Below are 15480 nucleotides of genomic sequence, written 5' to 3'. Positions count from 1 at the left end.
AGAGAGAGAGAGAGAGAGAGATAAACACGGGTTTTATACGTAATGCCTTTGTAATTATATTATGCACAGTCTCTTGAAGTACAAACTAAAATAAGCAACAACATCATGGATCTACTAAGGTATAAATTCATTAAATAAAGAAATAAAACGTAAGGATGTTAAACATTACCATCATATAAAGTTACTATCTATAACCATTTATGTTAAATTAAGCACAATTACGTATTCATCCGTTCAGATGAAATTATACCTGATGAACTGACGGATATAAATTAAATATTTTAATGGAAATAGAATTGTTAAGGAGGTTACCCTGAAACCTCCAGCAATATATTAATAATATTTTAAGATCCTTGGAGGTTGTCTTCCCATCGGATCCTGGATACACTTGTTCTTCTTTCCCTTATCTATTCGTTAGGAGGGAAATATATAACATAAACGTAAGTGGTACTCGAAATAAATCAACTTGACAAAAAAAATCAGGACAAATATGGCAAGATTATCACAAACTTGAAAACTTATAACTTTGAAATTAGTTTGCGCAACTCTGGCATCCTTGGCAGGGTGAGACATCTGGTGTTTGGATGGGGAGTTGGTGATCAAAACACGTCATTTGTTGTTACTTTATTTATTTTCTGTGCTTTTAAACCGCAGGTTCTCAACTCGCTTCTTTTTTTTTTTTTTTTTTTTTTAGTAACGGTGAATAATGCATTACATTATAAACATCTTGGATTCAGATATACTTCTTATACAAGAATAGCAACCTGGAGATTGTCATCAATTTGTTTAATAGGGATAATATAAAAGAAATTGAATGGTCAATTGTTTATCTGGATAATGTTGTTCTTGCTGCATTTTCTGTAAATATTAAAATATTTATGTATCAATCTCCAGTTTGTTAATCAAATACAGTGAACGTCCTGTGGACCACCTGCTGAGAACCAGTTTCAAACAAAACAAGACCCCACAGAGGGGTAGTGGCCCCCAGTGCACGTCATGTGGTCCACTGTAGGCATTACTTAAAATCTTTGCAGCATCTCTTCGATCCCAAGCTGCAGCCCCTTTCATTCCTTTTACTCGACCTCCGTTCATATTCTTTCTTCCATCTGACACTACACCCTCTCCTCAACTATTGCTTCATAGCGCAACTGTGAGGTGTTCCTCCTGTTTCATCTTTCAAACCCTCTTGCTGTCGAATTCCTTACCAGCGCTGAATGACCTCATATGTCCCAGCGCTTGGTCAGTGAACTAAATCCTATACTCTGTATTCTGACGAAGCAAGAATACCTTGATGATTGTTGATTGAAGTCTGCAGCCGCATTTCATACTAATAAGTTCCTCACTGGACGAGTCGGTTACGTACTCGCCTACCAATCTGGTAGTCCGAGTTCGCTCGCAGCAGCCGCCAGCGCGTAATCGGAGGAATGTATTTCTGATGATGAGAAATACATTTCCCGAGATGATGTGGATCGGATCCCACAATAAGCTGTAGGGCCCATTGCTAAGTAAACAATTGGTTTCTTGCCACGTAGATAAACGTCTGATCTTTCGGGGCATCCCTAGGAGAGCTGTCAATCAGCTCAGTGGTCTGGTTAAACTAAGATATAGTTAACTCATTAGTACTAATTATTTCAGGTTCTCATCACCTTGTATTATTTAATTTTTTAAATTTGTTTTTGCAGAGCGGGGAGAACGGTTTTCTATCGCCGGGCAGCCTTCGCAACTCTTTGGCAGACGACGCCTGCTCGGAAATCCTACGCGTCGAACAGAGAGAACAGGAGGACGCCCTTCGGAAACGAACAGCCTTATCTAAACTCGTCTCTTCCCTACAGGTGAGGGTGAGGGCGTTCTTTGTGTGGGTGTGGGTATGGGCACTCTTCTGTGTGCCGGTGTGTGTTTGCGGGAAATAAGTTGCCCAAAGTTAGGATCGAATTCGGGTCATGGGTTACCACAAGGAACCCCAGACGTTTTTATCATGAAAAGGATGACAATGGTTGCAGGTCCACAATGATACAGCATGTGAGTTTATGGTCTTTAATGGATATCAAAACTTTCGAACCTAGTGCTAGATGAACCTACCACAAGGTTCGAAAGCTTTTAATATCCATTAAAGACCATAAACTCACATGCTGTATTATTGTGGACCTGCAACCAATAATTGTAATGATAATCTTTATTTCGGCCCTGGGGTATACAGAGTAGAGACAATACAAAACGCACAATCTACATACTCGAGAAAAAATTATAAGACTAATAAGCGGCAATATCCACACTTGCTGCAAAAAAAATTATAGTAATAATGTTGAGAATAATAGTAAAAGTATTCAAAATGAAAAGTTAGAAACAGATTGTATACACTTGAATTCCAGCTAGTACGTAAACCATTTGGAGCTCTGCAGAAGTTGGGGAGAATTGTTTTTATTGAGGACAAATGCAAGCTGCTGAAATTAATTTTCCATGGAGTTAATAGCCATTGTTGTTTCAGGGATGGTAAAGGTAATTTGTAATTGTGCAACTGCCGGACTTTCCTCCTGTTACACTTGTCAAACCTTTTTACTGCCAATTTCCGTTTCAGCGCTGAATGACCTCTTAGGTCCCAGCGCTTGAACTTTGGCCTACATTCTATATTCTATTCTGCTCTGTAGTTAAATTACTGTAACTGTGAAAAGGAAAAGACTGCTTTTTCAAGAACTTTTCGTATGATGTATTATTCTACTTTTTGTTTTAGTCGTTCTTCCACACACTTATTTCCCACGAATTACCAAAGCATATTTATTAAACAGCATAAATTTCAGAATGATTTTGCTGCATTTATGTAGGTATATTTCTCCCAAGGCGCTTTTTCAGTCATCATACATTTCCTCCAAAAGTTGGGACAGATAAAGAAGCCCTCCTTTACGAGAGAGAGAGAGAGAGAGAGAGAGAGAGAGAGAGAGAGAGAGAATCATATCCCGACATCCCTCAGGCTCAAAGCTTCTGGATTTTTTTTTTGACCAAGCTGGAGTCCATAACTAGCCCAGGCTTGAAGGGACCTGTATGAACAGACTTCAAAGGAAAGCAATAACCCCTTGGTTTTGAACATTAAAACTAAAGCAAGGATAGAGTTCCAAAGCCTGTGTAGTTATTATTATTATTATTATTATTATTATTATTATTATTATTATTATTATTATTATTATTATTATTATTATTATGACTTTTGCAAGCTCTTACATAGGAGAATGATCCAATGTATTAAAGAGAAAACCAAGGAGCAAAGATAAGGTAGAAAATAGTATAAATGTACGTGTATTAAACAACTATATAATGAGAAAAGAAACTTAGCGTTTTAATGTTGACAAGATGCAAGTTCTTCAGAAGCAATTAGGTTTGCCCGCATATTTCTTTAAAACTGTGCTTTCATCCTCTCTCTCTCTCTCTCTCTCTCTCTCTCTCTCTCTCTCTCTCTCTCTCTCTCTCTCTTTTATTTTACGTTATTTCCCTCTCTCTCAGTCGGTTAGATGCTTCACTTATATATAATTCAGTATCTTATTCACCTGTTAGCGTCAGTGTGAACGAAAAATGATATAAGTATTGTATCGGTCAAATATTAGATAGCCACTTCGTAAAATGAAGATTTATGAACTTTCGACACAGGCGTCGACAGCCGAACTGATCAGGTTCTTAGGAGTAATATCAGAAGGAAACTGAAGCAGCAGTAAACATAACAACTTCTTCTTTATTCCCTGTATAGGAATTAATGAACTCACATCGACCGTGAGTGACTCGTCCATCGATCTTGTTCTTTGTGGGACGCTCTTTTAGTATCCACTTTGGTCGCGTTTTCTTCGTAGGCTAAAATATAGATGTGTTTAAGAATAAGCTCGACAAATATCGAAGCTGCATCCCAGAACTATTCCAACGGATTGGAACGATGCGAAAATTATACCGGAAGATGCATCAGCAATTCTCTGGTAGACATTAGAGGTGCCTCACACTGAGGGACCTGTAATGTTAAGGTCTGGGACCTATGGGATCATTCAGCGCTGAAACGGAAATTGACTGTAAAAAAAGGTTTGAAAGGCGTAACAGGAGGAAAACCTCAAAGCAGATGCACTGTGAAGCAGTTGTTAGGAGAGGGTAGCTGGTAAGATGGAAGAAAGAGAATAGGAATGGAGGTCAAGTAAGAGGAGTGAAAGGGGTTGCAGCTAGGGGCCGAAGGGACGCTGCAAAGAACCTTAATGCCTACAGTGCACCGCATGAAGTGCACAGACGGCATGAAACACCCCCCCCCCCCCCCGTTTTTTTTTTTTTTTTTTTTTTTGTTTTTTTTTTTTTTTTTTTTTTTTTTTCTCTCTCCATAAATTTTTTTTATTTATGCTTGATTTACAGAGGGAAAACATGAATGTTCTTTTGGTATTCCAGTGATTCCCCCTAAACAAATAATTCGGTTTGACAATTAGCCTCGTTTATCTTGGCATTGGTCAGAAGGTTGGAATGCGGTAACGTCGAAACAAACGCGACGTCCTGCATGTCAGCGTAGTAAGTACGTCTACGTTCCTCATCAGCTTATCGATTCCTAGAATCCCATTCCCGTGAGGGTGGGAATCCGATCCAGCCCTCGTCTCGGAATTGATACGGTAGTGATACAATATATATATATATGTATATATATATATATATATATATATATATATATATATATATATACATACATACTATATATACATACTATATATATATATATATATATATATATATATATATATATATATATATATACATATACATATACATATACATATATGTCCCTCATTGCGCAAATGGTGTCATTGGTTGTCCGAATCTATTACTTCTTTCGACTCGGGAGATTTCCTAGTTGTGTGCATTCTGACACGACCTTGAAGAATCTCTCTCTCTCTCTCTCTCTCTCTCTCTCTCTCATCTCTCATCTCTCTCTCTCTCTCTCAGAAATCCCCATTTTCTTCTCCCAGACATGAGTAATCTGGACTCGTTTCTTTCATTTCCTGCTTATGAGTTCTCTCTTGTCTTGTCGCCGTCATATTTCCTGATGAAGAACTCTCTCCCAAAATGCGTTCTCAGCTGACCGCGCCATGGGGGAACTGCCTCGCAGTTTCCTCTCGGGAAAGGAAAAGGAAAAGGGAAAGACCTTATTGTTTAATTTTCAGCAGTGTTTTACTTACTTATGGCTGCATGGAGGTTTTTAAGATACTTATATCATACATAAGATTTCTTTATTAGCCTTGAATACTGGGTATGGGTTATTTTAAATGTTGGGCTGTTTTTTTTTTTCATTTTGCAAAATGATTTAATGTATATGTATATATATATATATATATATATATATATATATGATATATATATATATATATATATATATATATATATGTTTATAAAGCGAATACCACAGGAAAATGATAGACAGGAAGTCAAAGCCAAGCTCTTTCGCCTTAACTCAGTTATTGACTCGACAATACCTGAATAAAGGGAAAAAGCTTGGTACTGACTTTCTGCCTATCATTTTCCTGTGGTATTCGCTTGCATCACGAAGTCACGCGTGCATCTACTGCGATTTTTTTAAGCATATATGTATATGACTGCTAAAACTGTTCTGTTACAACAGAAATCCATCTAATAAAAGGAGCCCATAAAAACGCCAAAATATAGAAAGTAAATACTATATTTCAGAGACTGCTGTCTCTCTCATTACCTACCTGAAGAGAGATAGACAGCATTCTCTGAAATATAGTACTTACTTTCGATATTTTGGCGTTTTTAAGGGCTCCTTTTATTGTATATGTACTGATGAATATGTACCTTGCCCTTTTGAGCCTGTATTCTTCTTCCTGTTCTTGTCAAGTTCAGTGCACGTAGCACTACTTACCTCGTCCGTTCTGACCTTCCTTCCTTCCTTCCTTCCAGTTAATCCGGACGTGGGCCACAGGCAGCCACCCGAAGGAGCCCGAGAGACCGGACAGCTTCCTAGAAAAAATGGCAATGGCCGGACAGTCGCGAGAATCCGACGACACGCTGCACACCTGTTGCTGTGGCACCATCAAAGGGGTCCTTCGCCATCGACACCACCAAACCTCTGCACTACAAGGTACGTCGAGAATCTATACTCGTTTTTTTTCCATCTGTCCGCCCGACTGTGGTGTTTGCGTATGGTAACACTGCGTCCCGGGCTTTAGATAGTTACATTCAGCTTTCATTCAACCAGAGCCGTATTTAGATACTATACGGCTCTGCATTCAACAATAATAACAATATCCTATTTCGAATACCAACGGTGTAATTCGCATACAGTAAATTATTAAAACACTTTTTAGTTGCAAATATACACCCAGATATCTTTTTATTTACCTAAAACTTACACATAGCGTAACTATCTAAAGCCCGGGGCGCAGTGTTACCATACGCAAACACCACAGTCGGGTGGACAGATGGAAAAAAACAGAGTATAGGAACAGAATACTATAGAATTTCGGCCACAGGCCTAACTCTGAGAGTGAAATTGAGAGTAGAAAGGCTTGAAGGGTGTAACAGGAGGAACACCTCAAAGCAGTTGCGCTACGAAACGATTGTCAGGAAAGGGTGGATAGCAAGATGGAAGAAAGGGAATATGAATGGAGGTGCAGTAAAAGGAATGAAAGGGGTTGCAGCTAGGGCCTCGAAGGGACCCTGTAGATTACTGTAAGTAATGCTTATAGTGCGCCGCGTGAGTTGCATAGACATCACTATCCCCCTACAGTCTGTCTGAAGAGTTGCTCTCTTTCTGAGGCGAGGTAGTTTAGTATAGCCGTCCGGCTAGAGGATTTTGATGAAGGATATTATTATTATCATATATTATTATTATTATTATTATTATTATTTAGTAGTAGTAGTAGTAGTAGTAGTAGTAGTAGTAGTAGTAGTAGTAGTAGTAGTCTCCCATTGCTTGATGTGGACGGTGGATTTTATGAAGTTAGTGCAAAAACAAATTTGTAACCTGTTGCTGCTCTCAAGTGGTACTGAAATCTGTCCAGTGACCTTCGTCTCTCTCTCTCTCTCTCTCTCTCTAGGCTCTCGCTACATGTTTTTATTCTTGAATTTAAAGTATTTCAAACCATAGGTAACTAAAGGAGAGCTTTGCGGAAGGCACAGACTACTAGTCTTAGCTTCAGTCTTCTTTTGCTTGGCTGATGACTCCAGAGATTTAGACCTGACTCATCAGTTATGTCAGCACAGAAATTTATCAGTGGAAATTTTCTTGTTTAATAATGATCTGTCGCTTTCTCTTCATTGCACTGGATCCCTCTTACTGAAAGGTCTTAGGTTGGGTTGTTCTTTGTTCGTTTAGAGCTTTTAATATGTGTAGACACTGAGGTACAGAACTCCATGTCTTGCCCAACTCGTTGCCACCTTTAAAGTGTTTGGGTGTTGGGTCTATGCTCCATGTTTTTGGGCTTAACAAGAGGGTATATGGGGGAAAAACAGGTAAAACTATCTATTCGTCTAGTATGTTGTTTTTGAGAGGTTCGGTCTGGTATCTTTGCATATGTGTATGATTTGTTTTATAGACCAGAAATATTAATTTCTTGAGTCTTTGACTTATTCGTCACATGACAGTCAGCGTGTTCATACATCAATTCTGTGTGAGGTTTATCCAAGTACAAGTTATATGAGAGTCCACTCATTGATTGTTCCATCCCGTTATTGGAAAAAGCATAAAATGGCGCCCTTAGCTTTTCGGAAACAACAGTGAAGCGTAAACTTGGTTTCGTAAATCCTTAAGTTTAAAAGTCTTGATCGGATGTTGAGCTCGATGAGTCGCTTGTATAGTTCCGGCAACTAACAACTGTTTCTTGAAGAACTTGAAATTCGTAGTTTTGGACCTCAATTATTTCAGAATCTAATCCTGTTCGAATCTGAAATTCCCTCGACCTCGTAAACTATTGCTGACGTAAACATTTACATCTCAGTAGTGTGAAAAGATAGTTTACGTGGTGTTTGTGTTATGCTCGGAACAGTTTGGTGAGAAGGGACACACACACACACACACACACACATATATATAGTATATATATATATATATATATATATATATATATATATATTATATCATCGGAGGGTGGAGAGATACCAAAATCCTTTAAAGTTATGTATTTATTGCTGACGTTTCAGGACCATGTGTCCCATTTTCGAAGCTAAAAAATTAAAAGAATAAACAGAATTAAAATGAGACTCAGATTAAAACATGATAAAAAGTTATTTCTTAACAAAATGCAAATTAGGTACAAGAGAAGGGAACAGTGATTACCAAGTAGTGCTGAAGGCAAAAGCTGAGTGACTGTCAGGGTCCGTTTTGGTGCCGACGGAAACTCAAGAGAGGTACAGAGGAGTTGACGTGGACTGAGTATTTAATTGGGGAACCAGTTGTTTGATAAAAAAAAAGAGATTCGAGTATTGCCAATTGGTGTTCGTTTGGAGCTTTGCCTATGATTTTGAAATCCTTGTAATTTATATTGTATTTGCATTTTTTCCCATGATCTCTAATACAGGAAAATTCGGGGTTTGATAGTTTGACACCCGTACGATAGCTAACGCCACGATGGGAATCTAATCTTACCTTTAACACCTCTGGGTGGAGCCCACGTACTTCCCCAGGTCACATCACTGGGGCAATTAAACAAATATATGACTCTCGAGGTCATCAAAGGAAGCAGACTCTCTTTATATTTAAACAAGGACTTGATGGTTTTTTCATTGGTTACATGGGATCAAATTTTTTTAAGTTGACTGCTGGTAGTATTTGCTTTTACAATAAATCTCAGTTCTTGATAAAAATGGCTATCATATATTAGGGGACACTAGCGTACAGATGTAGTTTTTGGTACCGTTGTGGCAGTTCAAACTTGGGTGGAAGATATTATTAGAAATTTTCGCAATTGTTTGTAAAAGAGTTCTTGATGGAAAAACACGTTATTTACAAAGTACTGGTGGAGGGACGTAATTTCTTCATGAAACTTATTCCATCCGGATGTTAAAATAAACGCTCTGTGGAAGAGAGTAGACAGGGAATTTAACTTGAAATTAAAAAAGCAGTGGCTATAAAAGTTAGAACCCAGACCAGTAAACGTTCTCTTTCTAAAAACAGTGGTATTAAAATGTTCGTCAAGTCTAAAAACCAACACATCAAGGAAGGGCAGTTTATTTTCATTTTCATATTCAATTGTGAACTTGATATTTGGATGCATTTCATTGGCAAGTTCGAGAATTCGTCTGCCCGATCTTTATTTCTAAATAACAGGAATGTGTCGTCAACAAATCTGCTATAAAATAGAGGGTGACAAGCCAGAGGGCAGCCGTCCACAACTGCTCCCTCCAGGGGAGCACATGAAAATATTAGCAAAAGTGGGGCCTAAAGGTGATCCCATGGCCATACCATCGACTGTACGTATGCTTATTCCCATTAAAAATGAAGGCAGTGTCCAGCACCGGGGGGGGGAGGGCCAACTGAAAGTAACTTTTTAAAATCCGTGATATTAAAATTATTAAAAAGAAACATCTGGGGTTTTTTGTTTTTGGAAAAAATTCGATTTAAAAAATAATTTCAATTGTGGTTTTTCTTCCACTGGAATATTAGTAAAAAGTGATTCGACATCCAGACTAGTCATAAAAAGGTCCGAGTCTTGTGGTAAAATCCTTTCTTTAAAGTTTTCTGAATTTTTAATGCTATACTCATTAGTAGTTAAAGGAGCTAAAAGTGGGACAAGAAATTTGGCCAATTTATAATTAGGTGTATCATATGAGGTGAGTATGGTCTCCATTGGGATACCTTCCTTGTGAATCTTAGGTAACCCATACATTACTCCGAACGAAGCACCTGTACTGTATAGCAATTCGTAAGTGTCGGTACTGATAATATTACGGTCTTTTAGGCTTTTAAGAAACGGTTTTATTCGATCCTCTACTTTAAAAATGGTTGAGTATTGAGGTTCACCTATTTTTTGGAATTTTGTTTCTTCACCCAAAATATTTTCCATTTTTGATACATATTCCTGTTTGTTTAGAATTACAGTACCTTTTCCTTTATCCGGTCTGGTTATTATCAACTCATCATGTTTAGCCAGTTCTTTGAGGATATTAGATCATTTTTAGAAAAGAATGGTGTCCATCGTGTAGTTAGGTTGTTATAGTTTTCTGAGCTAACGCCTGCATTTGAAAACGTAGATTCGCCACGTCAGTGTGGAGGCGAAGTTTCATTAACCTGGAAAACAAAGACTCCAACGAACAAAAAAATTGGTTGTAGGAAGGTTTGTAGCAAGGAAGGCCAAAGTCTAGACCTAGGGAGAGTAGGAATTCCTCTCTCTTTGATAATTTATAATTAGATAAATTGAATACAGAATTATTGGCATGAAAATTAGGTATACAAATCCCCAATTTACTCAGTTTCCTCTCATGAGTCCGCCGACAATTGATACATAATCTGCAATACTTTATTAAACATACATTTAAAGACAAAACGGTCAATAATAGACAATTTATCCGTAACACTCGTAAAAAGAAAAAAAGGCCATTCACGAGTCCAGTGAGTTTAACAATATTTTTGTTTTTATAATTAATCTCCATTTCTAATAATTTTGTAGTTGCTTCATCATAAAAGGGAGTTTGATACAAAGAAGATTTATACAATTTGAATTTTATAAAATTAGGAATGATATTGTTGAGGCGGCAGTATTGCAGGAATTCGAGGTCAAGTTCGGCTTTCCGCAGACGTCTCGTAATTTTCTCTAAAGTCCTGGAGGTGGTAAGGAGCTCGTTACCGTAGCGGCCTCTAATCAGTGCATGGAATCCATCGTAACCCTGCAGTCTCACCCGGAAGAGGAAAAGAAGAGCGAAGATAAAACGAAGGGCAGCCATGATGAACGGTCCAACGGAGAGTCATAAGTCTTCACCTTATCATAGTACTAAAGTTGAAGGCGGTTGCTTGAAACCAATAAGCATCATCGGAGGGTGGAGAGATACCAAAATCCTTTAAAGTTTATGTATTTATTGCTGACGTTTTCAGGACCATGTGTCCCATTTTCGAAGCTAAAAAATTAAAAGAATAACAGAATTAAAATGAGACTCAGATTAAACATGATAAAAAGTTATTTCTTAACAAAATGCAAATTAGGTACAAGAGAAGGGAACAGTGATTACCAAGTAGTGCTGAAGGCAAAAGCTGAGTGACTGTCAGGGTCCGTTTTGGTGCCGACGGAAACTCAAGAGAGGTACAGAGGAGTTGACGTGGACTGAGTATTTAATTGGGGAACCAGTTGTTTGATAAAAAGAGATTCGAGTATTGCCAATTGGTGTTCGTTTGGAGCTTTGCCTATGATTTTGAAATCCTTGTAATTTATATTGTATTTGCATTTTTTCCCATGATCTCTAATACAGGAAAATTCGGGGTTTGATAGTTTGACACCCGTACGATAGCTAACGCCACGATGGGAATCTAATCTTACCTTTAGCTATCGTACGGTGTCAAACTATCAAACCCCGAATTTTCCTGTATTAGAGATCATGGGAAAAATGCAAATACAATATAAATTACAAGGATTTCAAAATCATAGGCAAAGCCTTTTTTTTCTCCAAACGAACACCAATGGCAATACTCGAATCTCTTTTTATCAAACAACTGGTTCCCCAATTAAATACTCAGTCCACGTCAACTCCCTCTGTACCTCTCTTGAGTTTTCCGTCCGGCACCAAAAACGGACCCTGACAGTCACTCAGCTTTTGCCTTCAGCACTACTTGGTAATCACTGTTCCCTTCTCTTGTACCTAATTTGCATTTTGTTAAGAAATAACTTTTTATCATGTTTTAATCTGAGTCTCATTTTAATTCTGTTATTCTTTAATTTTTTAGCTTCGAAAATGGACACATGGTCCCTGAAACGTCAGCAATAAATACATAACTTTAAAGGATTTTGGTATCTCTCCACCCTCCGATGATGCTTATCTGGTTTCAAGCAACCGCCTTCAACTTTAGTACTATGATAAGGTGAAGACTTATGACTCTCCGTTGGACCGTTCATCATGGCTGCCCTTCGTTTTGTCTTCGCTCTCCTTTTCCTCTTCCGGGTGAGACTGCAGGGTTACGATGGATTCCATGCACTGATTAGAGGCCGCTACGGTAACGAGCTCCTTACCACCTCCGCGGAAAGCAGAACTTGACCTCGAATTCCTGCAATACTGCCGCCTCAACAATATCATTCCTAATTTTGTAAAATTCAAATTGTATAAATCTTCTTTGTATCAAACTCCCTTTTATGATGAAGCAACAACAAAATTATTAGAAATGGAGATTAATTATAAAAACAAAAATATTGTTAAACTCACTGGACTCGTGAATGGCCTTTTTACGAGTGTTACGGATAAATTGTCTATTATTGACCGTTTTGTCTTTAAATGTATGTTTATAAAAGTATGCGATTATTGTATCAATTGTCCCGGCGGGACTCATGAGAGGAAACTGAGTAAATTGGGGATTTGTATACCTAATTTCATGCCAATAATTCTGTATTCAATTTATCTAATTATAAATTATCAAAGAGAGAGGAATTCCTACTCTCCCTAGGTCTAGACTTTGGCCTTCCTTGCTCAAACCTTCCTACAACCAATTTTTTTGTTCGTTGGAGTCTTTGTTTTCCAGGTTAATGAACTTCGCCTCCACACTGACGTGGCGAATCTACGTTTTCAAATGCAGGCGTTAGCTCAGAAACTTATAACAACCTAACTACACGATGGACACCATTCTTTTCTAAAAATGATCTAAATATCCTCAAAGAACTGGCTAAACATGATGAGTTGATAATAACCAGACCGGATAAAGGAAAAGGTACTGTAATTCTAAACAAACAGGAATATGTATCAAAAATGGAAAATATTTTGGGTGAAGAAACAAAATTCCAAAAAATAGGTGAACCTCAATACTCAACCATTTTTAAAGTAGAGGATCGAATAAACCGTTTTCTTAAAGCCTAAAGACCGTAATATTATCAGTACCGACACTTACGAATTGCTATACAGTACAGGTGCTTCGTTCGGAGTAATGTATGGGTTACCTAAGATTCACAAGGAAGGTATCCCAATGAGACCCATACTCACCTCATATGATACACCTAATTATAAATTGGCCAAATTTCTTGTCCCACTTTTAGCTCCTTTAACTACTAATGGAGTATAGCATTAAAAATTCAGAAAACTTTAAAAAGAAAGGATTTTACCACAAGGACTCGGACCTTTTTATGACTAGTCTGGATGTCGAATCACTTTTTACTAATATTCCAGTGGAAGAAACAATTGAAATTATTTTAAATCGAATTTTTCCAAACCCAGATGTTCTTTTTAATAATTTTAATATCACGGATTTTAAAAAGTTACTTCAGTTGGCGGTGCTGGACACTGCCTTCATTTTTAATGGGAAAGCATACGTACAAGTCGATGGTATGGCCATGGGATCACCTTTAGGCCCCACTTTTGCTAATATTTTCATGTGCTCCCTGGAGGAGCAGTTGCTGGACGGCTGCCCTCTGGCTTGTCACCCTCTATTTTATAGCAGATTTGTTGACGACACATTCCTGTTATTTAGAAATAAAGATCGGGCAGACGAATTCCTCGAACTTGCCAATGAAATGCATCCAAATATCAAGTTCACAATTGAATATGAAAATGAAAATAAACTGCCCTTCCTTGATGTGTTTGGTTTTTTAGACTTGACGAACATTTTAATACCACTGTTTTTTAGAAGAGAACGTTTACTGGTCTGGGTTCTAACTTTTATAGCCACTGCTTTTTTAATTTCAAGTTAAATTCCCTGTCTACTCTCTTCCACAGAGCGTTTATTTTTTAACATCCCCGGATGGAATAAGTTTCATGAATTAAATTACGTCCCTCCACCAGTACTTTGTAAAATAACTGTTTTTCCATCAGAACTCTTTTACAACAATTGCGAAAATTTCTAAATAATATCTTCCACCCAAAGTTTGAACTGCCAACCGGTACCAAACTACATCTGTACGCTAGTGTCCCCCTAATATAGATAGCCATTTTTTATCAAGAACTGAGATTTATTGTAAGCAAAAACAAATACCTACCAGCAGTCAACTTAATTGATCCCATGTAACCCATGACCATCAAGTCCTTGTTTAAATATAAAGAGAGTCTGCTTCCTTTGATGACCTCGAGAGTCATATATTTGTTTAATTGCCCCAGATGTGACCTGGGGAAGTACGTGGGCTCCACCCAGATTGTTAAAGGTAAGATTAGATTCCCATCGTGGCGTTAGCTATCGTACGGGTGTCAAACTATCAAACCCCGAATTTTCCTGTATTAGAGATCATGGGAAAAATGCAAATACAATATAAATTACAAGGATTTCAAAATCATAGGCAAAGCTCCAAACGAACACCAATTGGGCAATACTCGAATCTCTTTTTATCAAACAACTGGTTCCCCAATTAAATACTCAGTCACGTCAACTCCTCTGTACCTCTCTTGAGTTTCCGTCGGCACCAAAACGGACCCTGACAGTCACTCAGCTTTTGCCTTCAGCACTACTTGGTAATCACTGTTCCCTTCTCTTGTACCTAATTTGCATTTTGTTAAGAAATAACTTTTTATCATGTTTTAATCTGAGTCTCATTTTAATTCTGTTATTCTTTAATTTTTTAGCTTCGAAAATGGGACACATGGTCCCTGAAACGTCAGCAATAAATACATAACTTTAAAGGATTTTGGTATCTCTCCACCCTCTCCGATGATGCTTATCTGGTTTCAAGCAACCGCCTTCAACTTTAGTATTATTATATATATATAATATATATATATATATATATATATATATATATATATATATATATATATATATTTAACCGAGATTCTTAATCTCTGTTCTTCTATTTTGAAAGGTAGCAATGGATCATGTGTCAGAGGCACTGGCAACAACATCCATTTCCTCTCACTCCAACACTAACCAACCTTAACAACCCCACCCGTCTCTCTTCTCTCTCTCTCTTCTCTCTCTTAAATCTCGTCTCTCTCTCTCTCTCGTCCTCTCTCTCTCTCTTTTGCCAACACTGCTCCCCCCCCCTCCATTACCTAAGGCAATTAAATCAGACTCGTGAACTTTACAAAAATAACATTTATATAAGAGCAAAGCGTAAACTAAATTAACTCAGGTTCTTAACAAAAAGATTAAATGAAAGATTGAGCTCAAATAGCCCACTCCATATTTCTACTCCAATAATCCAACATTATCCTAGTCATAAAACTGGGCAAGTCATATACAGGCTCCATAGTAACACCATGAAACATTAGTTAAGTTCCCATATCAATTGAGTCAGTTCCCCTTTCTCAGAATCGCCTATAAAAAGACAAGAGAACATATACATATCGATAAGCAAAGATTATAAATCAGATCAAAAGGTCAAAGGAAATAGAACATCTTTGAAA

General features: G+C 37.6%; 1 protein-coding gene across 1 annotated transcript in view; it reads left to right on the top strand.

The window, feature by feature from the left end:
- Positions 1-15480, top strand: part of LOC135203579 (cyclic nucleotide-gated cation channel subunit A-like) — a 198866-nt gene that overhangs the window by 123471 nt on the left and 59915 nt on the right. Inside the window, 3 exon segments of the mRNA XM_064233339.1 lie at positions 1683-1832; positions 5923-6066; positions 6068-6103. Of these exon segments, the coding sequence (XP_064089409.1) occupies positions 1683-1832; positions 5923-6066; positions 6068-6103 (330 nt within the window).

This window comes from Macrobrachium nipponense, chromosome 36, assembly GCF_015104395.2.
Source record: "Macrobrachium nipponense isolate FS-2020 chromosome 36, ASM1510439v2, whole genome shotgun sequence".
Taxonomy (NCBI): domain Eukaryota; kingdom Metazoa; phylum Arthropoda; class Malacostraca; order Decapoda; family Palaemonidae; genus Macrobrachium; species Macrobrachium nipponense.
Note: the sequence above shows the minus strand (reverse complement) of the source record. Positions and strands in the feature narration are given on the sequence as shown.